Below are 20,168 nucleotides of genomic sequence, written 5' to 3' on the forward strand. Positions count from 1 at the left end.
AAAAAGGAAAGAAGAAAACCAAATTAATAGTATCAAAGATGAAAAGATAGACCTCATCTCTAATGAAGAGGAAATTAAGGCAATCATTAAAAACTGTTTTGCCCAATTATATGGTAATAAATATGTCAATCTAGATGATATGGACGAATATGTACAAAAATATAAATTGCCTAGATGAACAGAAGAAGAAATAGAATACTTAAAATACTCCATATCAGAAAAAGAAATTGAACAAGCCAACAAAGATCACCCTAAGAAAAAATCCCAGGACCTGATGGATTCACAATTCTATCAAACATTCAAAGAACAACTAATCCTAATACTATACAAACCATTTGACATAATAAGCAAAGAAGGAATTCTACCAAATTCCTTTTATGACGCAAATATGGTACTGATTCCAAAGCCAGGTAGATCAAAAACAGATAAAGAAAACTATAGGCCAATCTCTTTAATGAACATAGATGCAAAAATCTTAAATAGAATACTAATAAAAAGACAAGTGATCACGAGGGTTATTCATTATGATCAAATAATATTTATACCAGGAATGCAAGGATGATACAATATTAGGAAAACCACTCACATAATTGACTATATCAACAAGCAAACCAACAAAAATCACATTATTATCTCAATAGATGCAGAAAAAGCCTGCAACAAAATACAACACTCATTCTTATTGAAAACACTAGAAAGTATAGGAATAGATGGACCTTTTCTAAAAATAATAAACAGTATATATCTAAAGCCATCAGCAAGCATCATCTGCAATAGGGATAAACTAGAAGCCTTCCCAATAAGATCAGGAGTGAAACAAGGACACCCATTATCACCTTTATTATTTAACATTGTACTAGAAACACTAGCAGTAGCAATTAAAGAAGAAAAAGAAATTGAAGGTATTAAAATAGGTAATGAGTAGACCAAGCTATCACTCTTTGCAGATGATATGATGGTATACTTAAAGAATCCTAAAGAATCAACTAAAAATCTAGTGAAAATGATCAACAACTTTAGCAAAGTTGTAGGATACAAAGTCAACCTACATAAGTCATCATCATTTCTATATACTTCCAAATCATCCCAGAAGAAAGAGTTAGAAAGAGAAATCCCTTTAAAATCACCCTAGATAAAATATAAAATACTTAGGAATCTATCTGCCAAAACAAACACAGGAACTATATGAACACAACTACAAAACACTCTTCACAAAATTAAAACTAGATCTAAATAATTGGAAAAACATTAACTTCTCATGGGTAGGATGATCTAGCATAGTAAATGCTACCCAAACTAATTTACTTATTTGTTGCCATACCCATCAAACTACCAAAAAACTTTTTTACAGAATTATAAAAAAACATAACAAATTTTATTTGGAAGAACAAAAGATCAAGAATATCAAGGGAAATAATTTTTTTAAATGCAAAGGAAGGTGACCTAGCAGTACCAGATCATCAAAACAATATGATACTGGCTAAGAGAAAGAAGGGAGGATCAGTGGAATAGGCTTGGGGTAAGTGACCTCAGCAAGACAGTCTATGATAAACCCAAAGGTATCAGCTTTTGGGACCAGAATACACTATTTGACAAAAACTGCTCAGAAAATTGGAAAACAGTATGGGAGAGATCAGTTTTAGATCAATATCTCACATCCTACACCAAGATAAAATAAGAATGAGTGAAAGACTTGAACACAAAGAAGGAAACTGTAAGTAAATTAGGTGAACACAGAATAGTATACCTGTCAGATCTTTGGTAAAGGAAAGATTTTAAAGACCAAGCAAGAGTTAGAAAAAATTACAAAATGTAAAATAAATAATTTTGATTACATTAAATTAAAAAGGTTTTGTACAAACAAAACCAATGTAACTAAAATCAGAAGGGAAACAACAAATTGGGAAACAATCCTCATAATAAAAATCTCTGACAAAGGTCTAATCACTCAAAATTTATAAGGAGGTAAATCGATTATACAAAAAAATCAAGCTATTCCCCAATTGATAAATGGGCAAGGGACATGAATAGGCAGTTTTCAGATAAAGAAATCAAAACAATTAATAAGCACATGAAAAAGTGTTCTAAATCTCTTATAATCAGAGAGATGCAAATCAAAACAACTTTGAGGTATCATCTCACATTTAGCAGATTGGCTAACATGACAGCAAAGGAAAGTAATGAATGTTGGAGGGGATGTGGTAAAATTGGTACATTAATGCATTGCTGGTGGAGTTGTGAATTGATCCAGCCGTTCTGGAAGGCAATTTGGAACTATGCCCAAAGGGCCCTAAAAGACTGTCTGCTCTTTGATCCAGCCATAGCACTGCTGGGTTTGCACCAAAAAAAAAAGATAATTAGGAGAAAGACTTGTACAAGAATATTCATAGCTGTGCTGTTTGTGGTGACAAAAAAAATTGGAAAACGAGGGGATGCCCATCAACTGGGGAATGGCTGAACAAATTGTGGTATCTGTTGGTGATGGAATACTATTGTGCTCAAAGGAATAATAAAGTGAAAGAATTCCATATGAACTGGATGGACCTCCAGAAATTGATGCAGAGTGAAAGTAGCAGAACCAAGAGAACATTGTACACAGAGACTGATACATTGTGGTAAAATCAAATGTAACAGACTTCTCTAGTAGTAGCATTGCAATGATCCAGAACAATTCAGAGGGACTTATGAGAAAGAATGCTATCCACATCCAGAGGAAGAACAGTGAGAGTAGAAACACAGAAGAAAAACAACTGCTTGATCACATGGGTTAATGGAGATATGACTGGGGATGTAGACTGGGGATGTAGACTAAATGATCACCCTAGTGCAAATATTAATTATATGGAAATAGGTCTTGATCAATGACACATATTAAACCCAGTGGAATTGTGTGTCAGATGTCGGAGGGGTTGGGGAAGGGGAGGGAAAGAACATGAGTCTTGTAACCATGGAAAAATATTCTAAATCACCTAATTAAAATAAAAAAAAAAGAATGAAGAGCAATGGCTATCTAGTCCCTGCATGTCAGTCTTTGGAGGAGAAACCAAAATAGAACAGTGTGTGTGTGTGTGTGTGTGTGTGTGTGTGTGTGTGTGTGTGTGTGTAGGAGGTGTCTGACCCATTTTTATAGGTAATTCACACTCAAGTATTGAGTTTTGAGATAGGCAGGGAAACATAGTACTTTTGCTGTAGAGTTGGGTATGAAAGGCTTTAGGGGAGTTTAAGCCTATTTCACTTGTTGTCCCTGATGATATGGGAGTTGGTAGAAGGGGCTTTTTGCATGGTCTTTATTATGTAAATCTTCTTGAATTGTCCATATGGATGGCTTACAGCAGGTGCCCAAAGGGTAAGAGCTCATAAGACAAGACAACTTCATGGATGCTGCCAGATGCTCTGGTTGCCAGGCACCTTGGCCAAATGGTCACCATAGCAACTTCTGGGACACTTGTGCAGCTTTTTGCATCCTTCCCGCTCCCTGACACTCCCAGTAGATCATTCCTAGTATTAGAATGCCTTTCTGCAACACCTGTTCCAGGTGGGTGGTGAGGATATTAAAACAGAACCTCTAGGGCAGGACATCCTCTACCCCAGGGAGGCCTGCATTTTTTCCATGTATTGAAATAACATGTTTCCATGTAAATTGTTAGTAATATATAGTATGTGTTAGTTGTATGCATTTCTATATATAGTCACATCTATTCATTAATTTACATGAACTTTATCTCTCTGTCTCCCTCTCTCCTTTGTGTGTTTCTCTCTCTTTCTTGATAAGAGGAAGAGGAGCTGTATATCTTTATTTTAAGGAATGCTGAATCATGGGCTCAGGAAGGGTGTCTGACACAGATTTCAACGCCATCTTATACACTCTCTGTGTTTCTATTAACCTTCTTCTGCCTCCTCTCCAAACTCCATCATTGTTCCCCCTTCCTCACCCCATCTCTGAGTTAAAGCATTGAGAAGGAGTCTATCTCCATTATTACTCAGTCCAGGGTCCCAGTCATCAATTTGGGCTTCTTTGCCTTGCCTCTGTACAGAATCACCAACCTTTCCCCTCTCTATGTTACTCTCAGTTCTGCTCCAGGAATCCAAGAATCTAGATTTGTCCTGTTCAGGGGCCCCTGGAAGACTAACTAGCTTTCAGGATACCTTCTCTATCCTCATGCTGATCCCTAGCATCTGCCTCCCCTTTGCTAATCTGATTAGGAAGGGCACAGGGGACAGCTGCTTCTCTCCCAGACAGCTTTTGTAAGGTGGTGAGGAAAAAAAGATTTGATCTTACACTTATGCCCCTCGAGCATCCTAAGCACCTGGTGTCATTGAAAGGTCACACAGACAGTTGAAGGGGATTGGGTGTGAAGCACGGAAATCTAGGTGGTTTCGCTGGGGTCTTTCATTGACTTTAGCCCGTCAGGGATGTTGTAAGGATTATAACTGTTCTTTGCTGTGTGCTGGAAATGGGAGGTCTGAGGACAGACAGGTGCTGTTATTCTTCCTCAACATTGAGGTTCCTTCTGCTCCGGTACTCTTCTCTTCAGTCAGACACTTGGCTTTCTTCCTGGCGAACTGGACTGAGGTCCTCCCCCAAAACTCCTCCCCACCCCCATTCCCCCACTCTAGCCCTTACTATGGCAACCCGGGACATGGCTTCAGCAGCCTAGCCACCTAGCGGGAAGGGAGAGAGTAAGCCACGCCCAGCTCTGTCTGGTTACCATGGTGACAGCCGCAGAGTGACCCGAGTGTTCCTCTCCTCCTCCCAACAGTCCCCTGCTCCACCCCCCCCCCCCCAACTCCAGCCTGGTAAAGATGACGGCGCGCTGCTGACTGCGCCAAAATCCAACCAATAGGCGGTTGTTCCCAGTCTCTCCTCCCTCTCTCTTCCTCCCCCAAGATAACTCCCCTAGGAACTTGATTCACAAATCTGTGCTAGGGATTTCCGGCTCCGGAGAGGTGGTGCTGTGGGGAGTTGGGGGTGATTGGTGTAGATGGGGAGAGCTTGCTGGTCGGGGAGGGGAAGATCTTTTTCTCCGGGGATGGAGAGGTGAGAGAAGGGGAGATTCCCAGGGTTCTCTTCTTTGGCCTTGTTTCTACCTCGGTACCCAACTTCACAGGAACACCAAAGTTAGATTGCTACAGTCACTAGCATAACGCGCGACCGCGCGCACCCATCCACCCACCCACACATATACACAGGCACCCTTTGCTCTCAAGGCCACGCCTGGCTTTGGTACCATGGACAGCGGTGCCAGCAGCTCAGGCTCCAGTACTTTGGAGACCCCCACCATCTCCCAGAGAAGGCAGAAGACCCGCCTTGGTCGTGAAAGGGTGGGGCTCGGGAGGGTTGTTAGACAAAGAGATTGGCACAGCGTTGGCTGAGATCAGAGATGATACGGATATTTTCCCTAACCAGTTTTCCAAGGTCAATGGAAACAGATAATAGAAGCACGATTAGGGGTAAATGAATACGTAAAGGGACAACTGAATTATTCTCTCCGACTAAAAATCCGCCTATGGAGAATCGGCTTCTTTCTCCAAATGTGTCACTCCTCTCTAAAGCTGATGAGAGAAGAGCTATATGTTTCAGTCTCTGGGGCTAGTCTGAGCCAGACTGGGAGAAAACAAAATAGTTTGAAGGGGATTGGTGACCCTCGAAGCTGGCTGGGTCTTGGTAAAAGAATGCTTGTCTTGAGCTAGAGCAGGCCCCCAAATGATGGTGGTCAGATAATTCTACTTTTCTAGCCAGGTGTAAACGCCAATGAAGATTGGGGGAGGGAGAAATGGAGGCAGAGACTGATCAATATAAGCCTCATTTTTCCAAGTCAAAAAATGATAATGGTCAGCTTTCTAACCTCCCTTACCAGAAGGTCTGGAGCTAAGTGTGCCAGAAGGGATCTTTTCAGGACCATTTGAGAAGGCTGTCTTTTCCTTTCTCCACCCCACCCCCACCCCAATGTGCCACTGTTTCCTCATCTGACCTCTTCTGTGAAAGAAGGGGGGAAATGGGGGAGTAAAATGGAGAAATTAAATGGGGATTAATTTGTGGATTTCTTTCCCATCCCAGGTTTCACCTCATTCTCTTCTCCCTCCCACCCAGTCCCCAAAGAAAAGCAGTCTCAGAGCCTTCTGCAGGCGCTTCCAGCGCTTTATAGCTTCCTCAGGGACAGACAGATAGTTCAGCCCGCGCCTTCGGTCCGCAACATTGGCACGTTGTACACGGCCCCCAGGCCCAATCCGGCCTTAGGCCCCCTCCCCCCAGGGAACTAGGCCCCGGCTCAGCACCTCGGACAGCTCCCGGCCCGCCAGCCCTCTCCCTCCCCTTCCCTCCCCCAGGGATCACTTCCTGAAATCATCCAAATAAATAACAAGAAAAAAAATAGTGGGAAGGGGAGCTGAAGTGGGGGGGAAGACCTCTTCTAAAGTGAGAAGAGTTTTCTTTCTTCTCCCCACCCCCTCTTCTGCTGAGCTGCCGCCAGGGCCTCTCCCAATCCACCCCTACCCTAGGACTCAGGGTGGAATCTCTCCCCCACCCCAACTCCCTCAGCCTGCATCACCTCCCCCTCTCCCGGCATGCACCACGTCAGAAAAGGTGGGGAGAGAACAAGAGACATCCTGGTGGTTGAGCTCCCAAGGCCGCAACTTTCTGCTGCAGGAAAGACAGCCCCCAACCACAGTCAATCCAATCTTTCAGAGGGAAAGGGGAGGAAGAGGGGGGATGGAGAATCAGAGACTCACATAGACACTAGAAAAGGTGGACAGAGAAAAACACATGGAGAAAAGGGGAAGAGATAATCAGAGAATAGGACAGTCATAGATCCAGAAGAGAGGAGATGGACTGAAGGGTACACAGGCTCACACATACATGCACACACACAATGAAGAAACATACAAAAGTTGGGCAGACATACATCCAGAAAGGAGGAGAAATGGACAAAAAGAAAAATGGGCATAGGTTAGGAGACATGAGTGCACATACTTTCAGAGAGATGGACAGAGACATACTTCCAAAGAAGAGGAGAGATGGGAAGACACAAGTCAATATCTGGACAAGAGAGATGACGAGAAAGAGGCAGGAGTTTCAATGAACAGAGACACACATGCCAAGATAGGAGGAGAGATAGAGACACACAGACAGGAGAAAAGGACAGATATATAAAAACAGAAGGAGAGATAGACAGACATATGTACAGACAGGAGGAGAGAAAAGAGACACAGAAGAGGTAGACAGATACTCATACAAACAGAAGAAATGGACAGAGACATCTTCAGAAAGACAGGAGAGAAGGACAGATACTAAAGCATAGAGATAGGAGAAGAAAAGAGGAGACATAAGAGACACATATATAGACAGTAGGAGAGCTGGGCAGAGAAAGCAATAAAGGGATCCACCCGCAGAAGAGGAGAGAATTCATTCCCCTCTCCCATTTCCTCTTCCCCACTCTTCCTCTCCCTCTCCCACTGTTCAGATCCCCCCCTCCCCGAAAATCCAAGACCAGCAAGACCCAGGTGTCCCATTCGCCATACTCCAATGGGTGGTGGCATCTCCTCAGTTGTAGGGGGGCAGCTGGGTGGAGAAGCAGCAACAGCAGCAACAGTGGTGGTGGCGGCGGCGTCCCAGGGGCTCCTTGTATGTGTCCAGGGGGAGAGGAGGGGGAGAGGACTCAGTCATCCCCAGTCTCCGGCCCAGGTGCCCCTTGGCGGTGGCGGCAGCAGCATCGCCTCCTAGCGGTCCAGATTCATAGTCCAGTGCTTGGCTCCAGCGTTGCTGTCCCTGGCGTTCGTGGCGGCACCGCCCGTGGGACCCCCAGCCCCCATACCGACCTCGCCCTCGTTCTTGAGGTCCTGAAAGACCTGGGTGAAGAAGTGGGGGTCGGCGTTGAGTCGCAGCATCTGTGCGCTGAGCCTCTGGATCAGCCGCAGGCAACGCTGCCAGAAGCGCTCCTTGTCGGGCTCGACTAGGAAAGGTTTGAGCGGGTAGGAGATCTCGTTCCCCATGTATGAATAGGCGAGGTAGAGGCAGGTGAGGAAGGCAGCCTGCAACTCGGCGGCCGAGCCCAGCTCGTCCCCGCGCAGCGCCTCCCGGCACAGCAGATACACGAACACCAGGTTGGCCGGGGTAATAAATGCCTGGTCTTGCCACCCCTGCAGTAGAAGGGACCGGTCCACCCCTCGAAACCAGCCCACCAGCTCCCCAGGGCTCAGCTCCTTTAGTCGGTAGCAGCGCCGGCATACAAAGTCGCCCAGGCAGCGTAGTAGCTCGCCGGTGGAGGCCTGTACAATGACCCGTCGCGGGGAACCTCCAGGGACTGAAGGAGCCTGGGGGGCCGCAGGCGGCGGCGGCGGAGGCGGCTTCCCTCCTCCCCCTCCCGAGCCCGGCGGGGCCGAGACACTGACTCCGGAGGTCGGCTCGGCGGTAGTGGGCACGGTGGGCACAGGGACCGGCAGGGGCTTGGAGGCGCCTCCACCATCTGGGGGCTCCCGGCCCTTGCGAAGAAGGTTCTCACGGTTGCGCTGCTGGACCAGTAAGTCAGAGCCAGCCTGAGCGGGCTTGGGCGTCACCTTCTTGCTGCCCTTCTTCTTCTTGGCGGACGCGGCCACCAGGCGCTTCCAGGTGAGCGCTGAGATGAGAACCGACGGTCGCTTCAGCCGGCTCTCGCCCTTGCTTCCTTTGCCCGACGGCAGCTGCCCGTAGCCTCCCAGTGACTCCTCCCCAGCCGAGGGCTGCGGCTTCTTCTTTTCGTCCGGCAGCCCGCCTGGCCGACGGCCCTTGGCCGAGGAGGCAGGCGACAGAGACAGCACCGTGCCCATCCTGGGGGGCGGAAAAAGCTCACGGGGCCCCGGGCGACGCTCCCCGTGAGGAAGCCACGAAAGACACCGCCGCTGTTGCAGCACCCGGGGACCGGGGCCTGATGAAGGGAGGAGACCCCGGGCTCGGGGCGGGAGGGGAGGGATAGGAGGGGGAAATGTGGCGGCACCGCGGCGGCGGTGGCGGCTGCTCTCCGGGTCTGAGCTGCGCCAGCTGCTGCGCCAGCCCCACCCCTCGGGCCCCCTCCCACCGGGCGCCGCGCCCCGCCCCCCACAGCCAATCCGCGCCTGAGCTGCCCCCACGACTGGCAGCCCTTCGAACCAATAAGGGCTCGCCTCGGGATTCCAAGTCCCGCCCTTTCTCCCCCACCTCCTATCCTTCCCCCCACCACCTTGTTCCCTTCGCTCCGTGGGGGGGCGGTCGGGAACCTGGGGGTTTAGAGATGCTATTTGTAGGTAGCCGAGGCAGGGCCGGGGGGTTGGAGCTGGCCGTAGTGGTGGGTGGGGGAACGATTCTCCAAGCACCCGGCGGCTGTCTCCCTCTTCCCATTCCTCTGCTGTCCGTCTCCGGCCTGGATTATTTTGGTGCAGTGGGGCCGAGTTTGCGATGAGGCTGAGGGGAAGTCCGCACTGGGGGCCCCAGGGCGTGGGGTAGGGGAGAAGAGTGAAGGGCTGGCGCTCCTTGCCCAATAATGTCCTGCCCCCCCAGGTTGCGGAGAGGCAGGTCTCTGAGGACCATCCCTCTCCCTTACCTCCTGCAACCTTCCCTCTCTTCCTCTTCCCTCCCGCCATGAGAGCTGCTGCAGAGGTTGGGAGGGATACGAATTGTGAGACTGTGTGTGTGTGTGTGTGTGTGTGTGTGTGTGTGTGTGAGTGTGCGTGTGTGTATCCGCGCGTGTATTGTGCAAAGATATGTGTATGTGTGTGCATAGATGTGCATTATAACCACGAATGCAGATATATGGATTCTCGCATGGGTGTTTGTGCCCCCTCTTTCCTTCCCCATATCAAAGGATTGTACTTTGAGGATGGTCTAACTCTTTATCTAGGTACTTCCTTCAGGACTAGCTGAAGGATGACCCAGCAGCCTAGTGAGACTGTGGATCTCTGCAAGGGGTGAAGATAAAGCCTCTGATTGCAGTGCGTTGTGGTCCCAATTTGCTGACCCCTGAGGCTATTGCGTTGGGTCTAAGACTCCATATCTCTAAGCATGATCACTACGCCAGTCTAATCAGCTCTCATCTGACAACCAAGAAACTGTGAATTTGTAGTACAAAAGAGACAATCCTCCCTCCCAAATATGTTTCCACACGCACATAAAGTAAACCACTTGGGAATGAGTTCAATGACCACTTTCCCTCTATTCCCTGCCCACACTCTCCAGCACCCTAGGTTGGGATATACCTTAATGGTAGTTTTAGTTATGTGTCTCTGACCAATGCTACCAATTTCACTGTATCATTTCTGATCATGCCCCTTCTGTCATTAGGGTCCCATCATGCACCTGGTGACGGCCAAGGACTCCATCTTTGTACAAGGCTCCTCAATTCACTTCCTCCTATCCCCTTCCCACAAACACACTTCACTCAACCTCCTCTGTTCCCTCTCATCTTAGAACTTTCTCCCTTTTCCCAAATAGCTCCCTTCCAGCTGGGAATATTCCCCCACATTGAATGATCTAGGTGGAATGCCTTACCTCCCATGATTGTCCCAACAATTCCTGAAATCTCACATCCTCCAAGTAGCCTTTGGAAAATGTTTATAGAGAAGAGGGTAATTTTTTTCCAACCCTTACTGTCTTAGTAACAATTCTAAGACAGAATGGTAAAGGCTATGCAATTGAGGCTAAGTGACTTGCCCAGGTTCACCCAGGTAAGAAGTATCCAAGGCCAGATTTTAACCCAAGTTCTCCCAACTCCAGGCCTGATACTCTATCCATCATGCCACCTAGATGCCCTCAAAATGGAGTAATTTCAATAGCTTCCCCCTGACTTTGCCATCACTATCACTAAAAGGATGCCTGTGTTTATGTGCATATCTATTCCTGGTACTGAACAAAGAGTATATAAGTATATATCTAGGATCACAGGATTTAGAGTGAGAAGCAACCTCAGAGATCATCTAATCCAACTCCACAATTTTACAGATATTGAAACTGAGGTCTGGATAATTTAAATGTCTTGCTCAAGGACTTGCAGCTAGCAAGTAGCAGAGACAAAAGCTGAACCCGATTTCTCTGACTCTAATCCCGTGTTCTTTCCATGAGAGTACATTAACTAATATCTTAAGAAAGGTGGGATTGGGGGGCAGCTGGGTAGCTCAGTGGATTGAGAGCCAGGCCTAGAGATGGGAGGTCCTAGATTCAAATCTGACCTCAGACACTTCTCAGCTGTGTGACCCTGGGCAAGTCACTTAACCCCCGTTGCCTAGCCCATACCACTCTTCTGCCTTGGAACCAATACACAGTATTGATTCCAAGATGAAAGGTAAGGGTTCCAAAGAACAAACAAACAACAAAAAAAAGGTAGGATTGGTAGGAATAAACTTATAATAGACACAGAATTCTTTGTTTTTAAGAAAATCAATTAAACACATAAAGAAAAAGTGAATTTCCATTATATGTGTGACAAAATGGAAGGTTTGGGGGAGATAGAGGCTATGAGTATTCCATGCTTCATCAGAGTAAAGAGCTAGGGGAGTTATTACTTTTAAACAGGTTGGGAAGGGTTTCTGGAGGATGCAGGATTTCATGGAATAGCTGAGAAACTTCTATTACTCACTGTTCCATTAACTCAGTTTGTATGCAATGTCAATATCTGTTATTTATATATTCAATCAATCAATCAACAAATATTTATTTTGCTTGCATGAGAAGTTATTTTAGACTCTGGAGATATAAATACATCAAACAAACAGTCCCTGCCCTCAAGGAGCTTACACTCTATCTGAAGAAACATGTATTTTCTTAAGTATATATGAAATCTATGCAAAGTAAATACAAGATAACTTTGGAAGAGAAAGTACTTGCAGCTGGGAGGATCTAGAAAGGCCTCAAGAATGAGCTGGTGCTAGAACTGAGTTCTAAAGGAAGCTAGTTTCAAAAAGTTGGAGGGGAGAAGATACTATATTTCAGGCATAGAGACTATAGAAAGGCACAGAATCAGGATATAAAATGTTGTGTGTGAGAGAGCATATAGATGAGTTATGTGAAAGAGAGTGATATGTAATAACTCCAGACTGTCTTTAAAAGCCAAACAGAAGAGTTTGTATGTATGATCCTAGAGGTGATAGAAAGGTGATATGGTCATCTCTATGCTATAAGAATAGTACTTCACATCAGTTAGAAAGTGATCGTAATAGTCTAGGAGAGAGGTGATAAGAATTTGAATTAGGGTGGCTATGGTGTGAGTAGAGAGGTGTTGAGTACACACATTCTAGAGATGTCATGTAGGTAATAAAGACTTGGCCAACAAGACTTGGCCAAAGGGATGTGTTTGTGAGAGAGAGAGAGAGAGAGAGAGAGAGAGAGAGAGAGAGAGAGAGAGAGAGGAGAGAGAGAGAGAGAGAGAGTAAAGAGTTGAGCATGTGCAAGTGGTATGAAATAAGATTTGTGGTTTCATGTAGAATCTGTTTTTCATGTTCTGGATATACAGAAATGCTTTTTAATATCTAAATTCAGAATAATTTATTTTAGTTGAGGCTTTATAACTGGGTGAACTGAAGAATGATGATAGCCTGGACAAAAATAAGGATGTTAGGAAGAGGGGTTCATTTAGAAGAAAGTAAGGAAAACGAGTTCTACATGTTTGAGATGATAATGGAACATCTAGTTTGAAATGTTCAATAGGCAGTTGTTGACATAGGACCACAGACAAAGAGATAGAAAGATGATGATGGTGGTGATGATGAAAATTAAGATGAAAGTACATTGATGAATAGATATAGAAATTTCTGAGAGTCATCTTCATAGAAATTATAAATGAGCTAATGGGAATTGATGAGATAACAGAGAAAATGTAGAGAACCAAGGCAAAAAGGATCAGGATAGAACTTTGGAATGTATTCATAATGGGAAGGACATGGTCAAAGATCCATTCAATAAAAGAAACTGAGAAGAAAGGACAAAGAAGAAGAGAATCAAAGACAAAATAATTGCCATGAAACCCAGGGAAGCAAGAGTAAATGGGGGTGCTCAAGCTCAGCAATTTCAAATACTACAGAGAATTCAAGGTGACTGAGAAAAAGACTGAGAAAAGACCTTTGGATTGGGCAATTAGAAGGTTATTGGTAGCTTTAGAGAGAACAATTTCTGTGGGATAATTACGCTGGAAACCAAAATTCAAGGGTTGAAATGACTGGAATGAGAGAAAGGGGAGATGAAACAATAAGTGTAGGCAGAATTTTTAGAAGCATCACCATGGATTTAAAAAAGAGCTAGAAAGACCTACATGAACTGATGCAGAGTAAAATAAGCAGAACCAGGAAAACATTGTCACAGTGAATAGTAATTTTATAGAATGATCAACTGTGAAAGACTTAGCTATTCTTAGCAATACAATGATCCAGGACAATTCTGAGGTACCTATGACAAAGAATGCTACCACCCCCAGAGGAAGCAGTGTGAGAGTCAGAATGTGGATGAAAACATACAATTTTTCACTTGTTTATTTGGGTTTATGTTTGGGGGTTTTGGTTTTATAAGGTTATTCACTTACAAAAATAAGCAATATGGAAATGTATTTTACATGATAATACATGTATAACCCAGAAAAAATTTTAATTAAAATTAAAAAAGAAATCATGAAAGGGGAGAGATATTTAGAAGAATGATTCAAATGGGTGACATAGTCAAATTAAAGAATTTTTTTCTCTTCATGGTGGTGAGAGGAGGCAGAGATACTTTGGTATGTGTTTGAATGCAACTTGAAAGCTGCCAGTAAATCCAGAGAGACTGAAGATCAAAGAAAGAAAAAGATGATTATGGAGGCAATCTGCTAGAGAAGATGAGAAGGAATGGTACCAATGGTAAAAGCAGAGAAGCTGGCCTTGGTGGGAAGAGCCACCTCTTTCTCAGAGATTGGAGTGAAAGAAGAATAAGGGATGAGGGCAAGGAATTTTGAGATATATCATAGGGGAGAAGAGAAAGTGTATTATGAATGAACTCTTTTTTCCATTAAAATGAGTTAAGTTCATCTACAGAGAGGTTGGGAGTCCTAAGAGAGAAGAGACTTTGCTGAATTCAATTAAAAATCAATGGGGGGAGGGCAGGGAAGAAGAAAAAAAAAGTCAATTAGGATTCCCTTGCAGCAGTGAGAACCCAGTTCAGATTACATGACAAAAATGTATAGTGTACCTAGCTAGCATAGTTGTTTGACTTTCTTTAGTTCCCTTCACCTACAGGTAAGAGTATAGCTGATTGATGGCAGGGGTGGGAGAGTCTAGCATTAGGATTTAGCAAGGTGTAAGTGTCAAAGGACAATGGGGTGGAGGATTCAAGAGAAGAGAACAGTGTAAAGTTAAATTGGTTAATTAAAGTATCAAAATTAGAAAGGGAGGGAAGAAAAGCCAGAATTGGGATAGTGGTGGGGATGGGGGTAGGGGATGAATTAAAGGGGTTTAAAGATTGGAAGTTGTAGTGAGAATGAAGAAAAGGTGTGTTTCTACTGCCTGAAACCCAATAAGCTAAAATCACAGAGATTCAGCACCAGGTTATCCAAAAGGTGTATAAAGATTAAAGTTTAGGAGAGACTGAGGCAGGTAGAAATTAGTTTCTCTCTGCAAGGAGTATTATATTTTTAGAGGTTTATTAAGGATTAAGGATTAAAGAAAATACAGGATAAGGAAAACATGGTGCCTAGGCCACAGGGGCCTAGACAAGACTTCACCTACATAATGGAAAGAGCCAAGTCTGCTCCAAAACGGAAGTCCAAAAAAAGAGCCAAAAACCTTTGCTACCAGCTTAAATCCTTCCTCGATCTAGGCCCACCTCAGAATTCCGTGAGATTACAAAGCATCTTGGGGAAGTGGAGCAAGGGCTTGTGGGGATTGAAGTCCAGAGTTCAAATCTCAATTTTACAGGTGATGAATTTTTTTCAGTCAAAGAAACTCCTGAAGAACTATTTAATTATTAAGGCCTCATGGCCTTTGTGGAGGGAATACCCACTACTGATGAAATATGAAAGCGACCCAGTGGTCCCTTCCCCTAACTCTGAGCATTCCCTTAAGGAGAAGGAATACTTTACCTACCCATATAGTCTTGGCTGCAACTCAACTGAACTCACTCCTTCAAGTCCTGAAAGCTCTTGTTGCTGGTTTTCAGTCATGTCCAACTCTTGGTGACCCCATTTGGGATTTTCTTGGCAGAGATACTGGAGTGATTTGCCATTTCCTTCTGCAGCTCATGCTATACATGAGGAAACAGAGGCAAACAGGGTAAAGTGACTTGCCAAGGGTCACACAACTAGATTTGAACTCAGGAAGATGAGTCTTCCTGACTCCAGATTGGACACTCTATCCACTTTGCTACCTAGGTGCCCCCAAAAGTTCTCCCCTTTATTTTCTTCCACTAAACTATAAGTTATTGATGCCCCATCATGGCATAGACATGATCTTGAGTGTGGAACTTCAGCTCTGATGGGTTTTTATCAGGTCTGGAAGGCTTCAAGTAAACATAAATAAACATTCTTATAATGCTTTAAAATGTGCTAAATACTTTCCATCATCTTATCTGACCCTCACAACAGCCTGTGGTGTAAGAGTTACAGGAATTATTATCCTGATGTTACAGATGAGCAAACTGAGATTCTAAGAATTAAAGAAAATTGTTCAAAATTGCAAGGCTAATTAGCATCAAAGACTGGATTTTAAAAAGTAGATCTTATACATTTCCAAGTCTAGAACTCTCTCCACTTGTATCAGTGATACTCAATGTGACTTTTATCCAAGAACTAATATAGCTAGATACAAAGCCTCCTCACCAAAGAGTGGACTACATACACAGTGATGAATTCTTCCAGCCCCAGCAACTCTCAATTAAAATCTACTAAGATATGGTAGGGTTCTTTAATCTCCAGATTACAAATACTTGAATAATAATTATTATACCTTAAGCCATACTTCCATACTGTTGGAAATTCTATGTATGAGAGGAAATCATTGCTCACTTAAAAAACAAAAATCCTTAACTTCTGACTTAGTATCAATTCTAAGACAGAAGATTGGCAAGGGCTAGGCAATTGGGGTTAAGTGATTTGTCTAGGGTGATATAGTAGGAAGTGTCTGAGGCCAGATTTGAACCCAGGGCCTTCCAACTGCAGGTCTAAGGTCTATCCGAGGTGCTACATAGCTGTCCCTGTACACTTTTTTTGTGTGCTTCTCTATCTGTCTTTCTTCTGTCTCTATATTCCTCTCTTTAAAGTATTGTGATATAGTGGGAAAAGAATAAGACTAAAAATCAGGAGGTCTGGATTCTAGTCCTGATACTACTTACCTTTGTGACCTGGGAGACATTATTATATTTCTCTGGATCTCAATTTCTCATATGCAAAATGAGGGAGGTAGACTAGTTGATACAAATCTGCTTCAGCTCTAATATTCTGATTCTATGATTAGGGTTAAGGTTAAGGGTCTCACTATGTTTCTATCTTTATTAGATTATAAATATCATAAGTAGGGAGGAAGAGGGAATTGCTTTAAATTTTGGCATCTTCAGTACTTCAAACAATACCATGCACATAGTAGGTGCTTCATAAATATTTGTCGAATAACTATCCATCTGTTTTTGATGGGTTTCTGGATCACTATCACAGTCTCATTCCCAGTGTGAAAAAAATCAGTCCAGTTGCTATAATTAATTATACAGTGATTCCATCTCCCCCCTCCCCCATTTCCACCACCAAAAGATACCCATTTTGGAGACAGGCATAGGAAAATGAGTAAATCCTCACCACCCACAAGGAGAGAGTCCCCCTTTGACTGACCTTTGAACTAAAGACTATATAGAAATCTCTTCAAATAGAACCATTTCTATAACTGTGTCCCTGTCACCCATTTCCTCTCCTAGATGGCAGAGTGACAGCCTCAAAGAGAGATGAAGTCATAATAATAATTAGCATAGATGAAAGCAGCACAGGGGGCTGGAAGATTTGGGATAAGCACCCTCCTTCCAAAACTGAACACCCCAGAACTCAAAAGAAACCCCATTAAAACTGAGATTAGCCACAGGAACTTACAGAAGCATCCTAGATAGACAGGTTACATTTTTAAAAAAACTTTACCTTCTGTCTTGGGCTCTCTACTAAGTATGGTTCCAAGACAGAAGAGTGTTAAGGGCTAGGCCAGTCATGGTGAACCTTTTAGAGATTGAGTGCCCAAACTGCATTCTTCACATGGCTTATGAGCCCCCACCTTAACCCAGACAGGGGAGGGAGGAAGTGTGCCCATTGGGCTGCTGAGCAAAGGGGCAAGTGATGTGAAAAAATGTCCTCGGGGTGGTGGAGAGGGAGAAGGGAGCAGCCCCCTCCAGCACAAGTGCCATAGGTTCAACATAGGCTATTGGGGTTAAGTGACCTGCCCAGGGTCACAAAGCTAGGAAGTATCTGAGGTCATATTTGAACTCAGATCCTCTGGCTCTCTATCCACTGAGCCACCTGGAGCTGCCTCAAGATTATTTTTTTAATCTTTTTTAATTTAAGATGCATTCCCATTTTTCCATCAAAATGGTCCTTTCCCAACTTCTTTACTTCCCCTGCTAATGTCCCAATTTTTCTTATCCAATCAATGGAACATATTCCCACCTGGTCCCATTCTTGCTTTTCAGATTCAAACATTCTTCCAGTCCCAGAGACAAGAAAGCTAGGGCAACAGTGAAATCATAGGAATAGGGATGGGGAGTAAAGTGGGAAAACCTGAAGAGCATAAAGCTTGAGGGTTGGGAGAAACACAATTGATTAAGAGGGCACGATGGATAGAAAGCTGGAAGATCTGAGTTCAAATCCAATCTCAGTCACAATCTCAGTCACACATGTATGACCCTGGGCAAGTCACCTAACAAGTTTCCTCAATTATAAGGGGATAATGATAGCATCTACCTTCTAAGATTATGAAATAATATTTGTAAATAGTTTAATACAGTGCCTAGAACATAGTAATTGCTTAATAAGTGTTTGCTCCCTTCCCCCTCCTTCAAAATTCTCACGTCCTCTCACTCCCCCTACCAGCAAGCTGGCATAGTTAAGGAGCTTAAAAATAGGTTTTTTGAGAAAAGAGAATGGGTTGAGGGCACATTTGAGGAACAGCAAACCATCTAGGAGCAGGGGAACAGAGCCTGCTGAGTACTAAGTTGTCCAAGGTGACAAAAAGGGGCAAAATTCAGAGATCTTTGAGTAGGGTTAAAGCAATGTACCACCATTCCATATACCCCTTCCCATGTATCAGTCTATCTCTGTATCAAAATCCAGGGCCATCACCTGAGATCTTGGAGGAGGTTCCTACTCCTCTGGGGCTTCTTGTGCATGAAGAATTATCCAGTATGAGGGTCTCTGGAGCTCAGAGAATGTCTGGTATCATTTCCAAGACAGATCCTAACTCAAATTCTGCCTGATGCTCTTTCTACTGTCTCTTTCCTCACCTGACTCCCCCAGACTTTCTTATCCCTATGTCATAATTGATGTTTCCCTATTACTGCTGGTGGGTGCAATGGCTAGAGCGTTGGGCCAAGATTCAAGAAGACCTGAGTTCAAATACTGCCTCAAGCAGTTATTATGTGACTTTAATTAGACACTTTCTCAGTCCCAATTTCCTCATCTTTAAAATGAGGATAATATCATCCACTTCTTAGGGTTGTTGGGAGAGGTAATGACCTTAGAGTGCCATATAAATGTCGACTCTTGTAAAATCATCCTTGCCTTTTCTAGTTCTGTTCTCAAAGCTCTGCTGCTCAGGACCAGGGCTCTCCCTCTCTCTCACTTCCTTTCTTTTTCCCTTTGCAGTTCCCTATTTTGACACTGGTTTTCTTGGCTTTATGCTCCTTTTTTCTTTCCCCCATTCCCTCCTTCCCCTCCACCCTCCCCATCCCTTACCCCACTGCTCTCTTCCTGAACCCCTGATGGCTACAGCCCTCAAGATGTAGAAGCATATCAAAAAGGGAGGGGGTGGTGACTGTTGCTTCCCTGGGATATTCTTAGCCTTGTCTGGGGGATGGAGCCAGAATCAGCGTTTCCATCTCAACCAGGCAGGTGGCTCTGGAAAAGCAATCTCCATACCTAGCTAGCGATGTGTCTCACTCTCTGCCTCCTCTTCTCTCTCTGTCATTGTCTCAGTTACTCAGTACGCAGATTCAGGGTGGTACCTTTCCCCCATATTCCTCCTCAGCTCCGATGTTCCAGCCCAGTTCTATTCTCCACAGCCTGGCCATGTTGTGAAAGAGAGACTTGGGGGGCTCCATATTTCTCTGATCCAGGGATTGCCTCATATGAGGAGCTGAGGAATTGGTGAGCCAAGAAGTAAACGCCTAGAGACTGGGCAGCAGGGGTTTTAGGGCCCCTAAGCAGTCCTTGAAGATTGGGAGGGATGGGAGGAAAGCACCTTGACCTAGGCATCCTTGAAACAGAGGGTCTATAAGTACCTCCAACCCTCTTTTACTTCCCAGTCCTTTGACCTGCTTTACCTTTTCCTTATCCAGTTCTCCTGGAGTCCAGATTCTTCTGCCTCCACCAAGGGCTGCTTCATAGAATGTCCACATCCACCTCCAGAGGTTGCTTGGTTTCCTTGATCACACCATGATCCTGTTACTATATTAGAACTTTCAGGTTCCTCCCCACTCCCAACCCTTCCCTCCTGTGAAAAATCTCCCTCCTAGCACCCTCAGTGGATAGCTTCTACTGGGGCTGAGGCTGAGGGCCAGGACTGGGTTCTAATCATGGCTATATGTCTTGGTTTCCCCTGTATTGTGGTGAGAGGAGTCAAATAAAGGAATTTAAGATTCATTAGGAACAAAGAAAAGGTTTTATACCCAGAGAGCAAAGGAGAGAAAGCTCCCTCAGCCCATGCCTCATTAGCATGGTTTCTCTCATTAAGGCCCTCATCCTCATGACTTCTGTGGCAGTTGCTGCTCCTGGGCCCAGAATTTCCATAGGGATGTTATTTAATTTGGTCCCCGATGTGACTTTATCATAAAGGTAATAGAACACCAGTAAGCTAGGCACTAATTCTTTTTTTTTAATCCCTACCTTCTGTCTTAGAATCAATACTGTGTATTAGTTCCAAGGCAGAAGAGTGGTAAGGGCTAGGCAATGGGGATGAAGTGACTTGCCCAGGGTCACACAGCTAGGAAGTGTCTAAGGCCAGATTTGAACCTAGGACTGATTTTT

General features: G+C 44.4%; 1 protein-coding gene across 1 annotated transcript; it reads right to left on the reverse strand.

Annotated features, from left to right (window-relative positions):
* Nucleotides 1–6,115: 6,115 nt before the first annotated feature.
* CDK5R2 (cyclin dependent kinase 5 regulatory subunit 2) lies at nt 6,116–9,053 on the reverse strand. Its single transcript, XM_007501709.3, has one exon. The coding sequence runs from the start codon at nt 8,800–8,802 to the stop codon at nt 7,717–7,719; it is 1,086 nt and encodes a 361-aa protein (XP_007501771.1). The 5' UTR covers nt 8,803–9,053; the 3' UTR covers nt 6,116–7,716.
* Nucleotides 9,054–20,168: the final 11,115 nt, after the last annotated feature.

This window comes from Monodelphis domestica, chromosome 8 (genome assembly GCF_027887165.1).
Source record: "Monodelphis domestica isolate mMonDom1 chromosome 8, mMonDom1.pri, whole genome shotgun sequence".
Classification (NCBI taxonomy): domain Eukaryota; kingdom Metazoa; phylum Chordata; class Mammalia; order Didelphimorphia; family Didelphidae; genus Monodelphis; species Monodelphis domestica.

Bases quoted from the DNA above. Each gene is read 5' to 3' on its own strand.
- CDK5R2 (XM_007501709.3), bottom strand. From the start codon at position 8,802: ATGGGCACGGTGCTGTCTCTGTCGCCTGCCTCCTCGGCCAAGGGCCGT.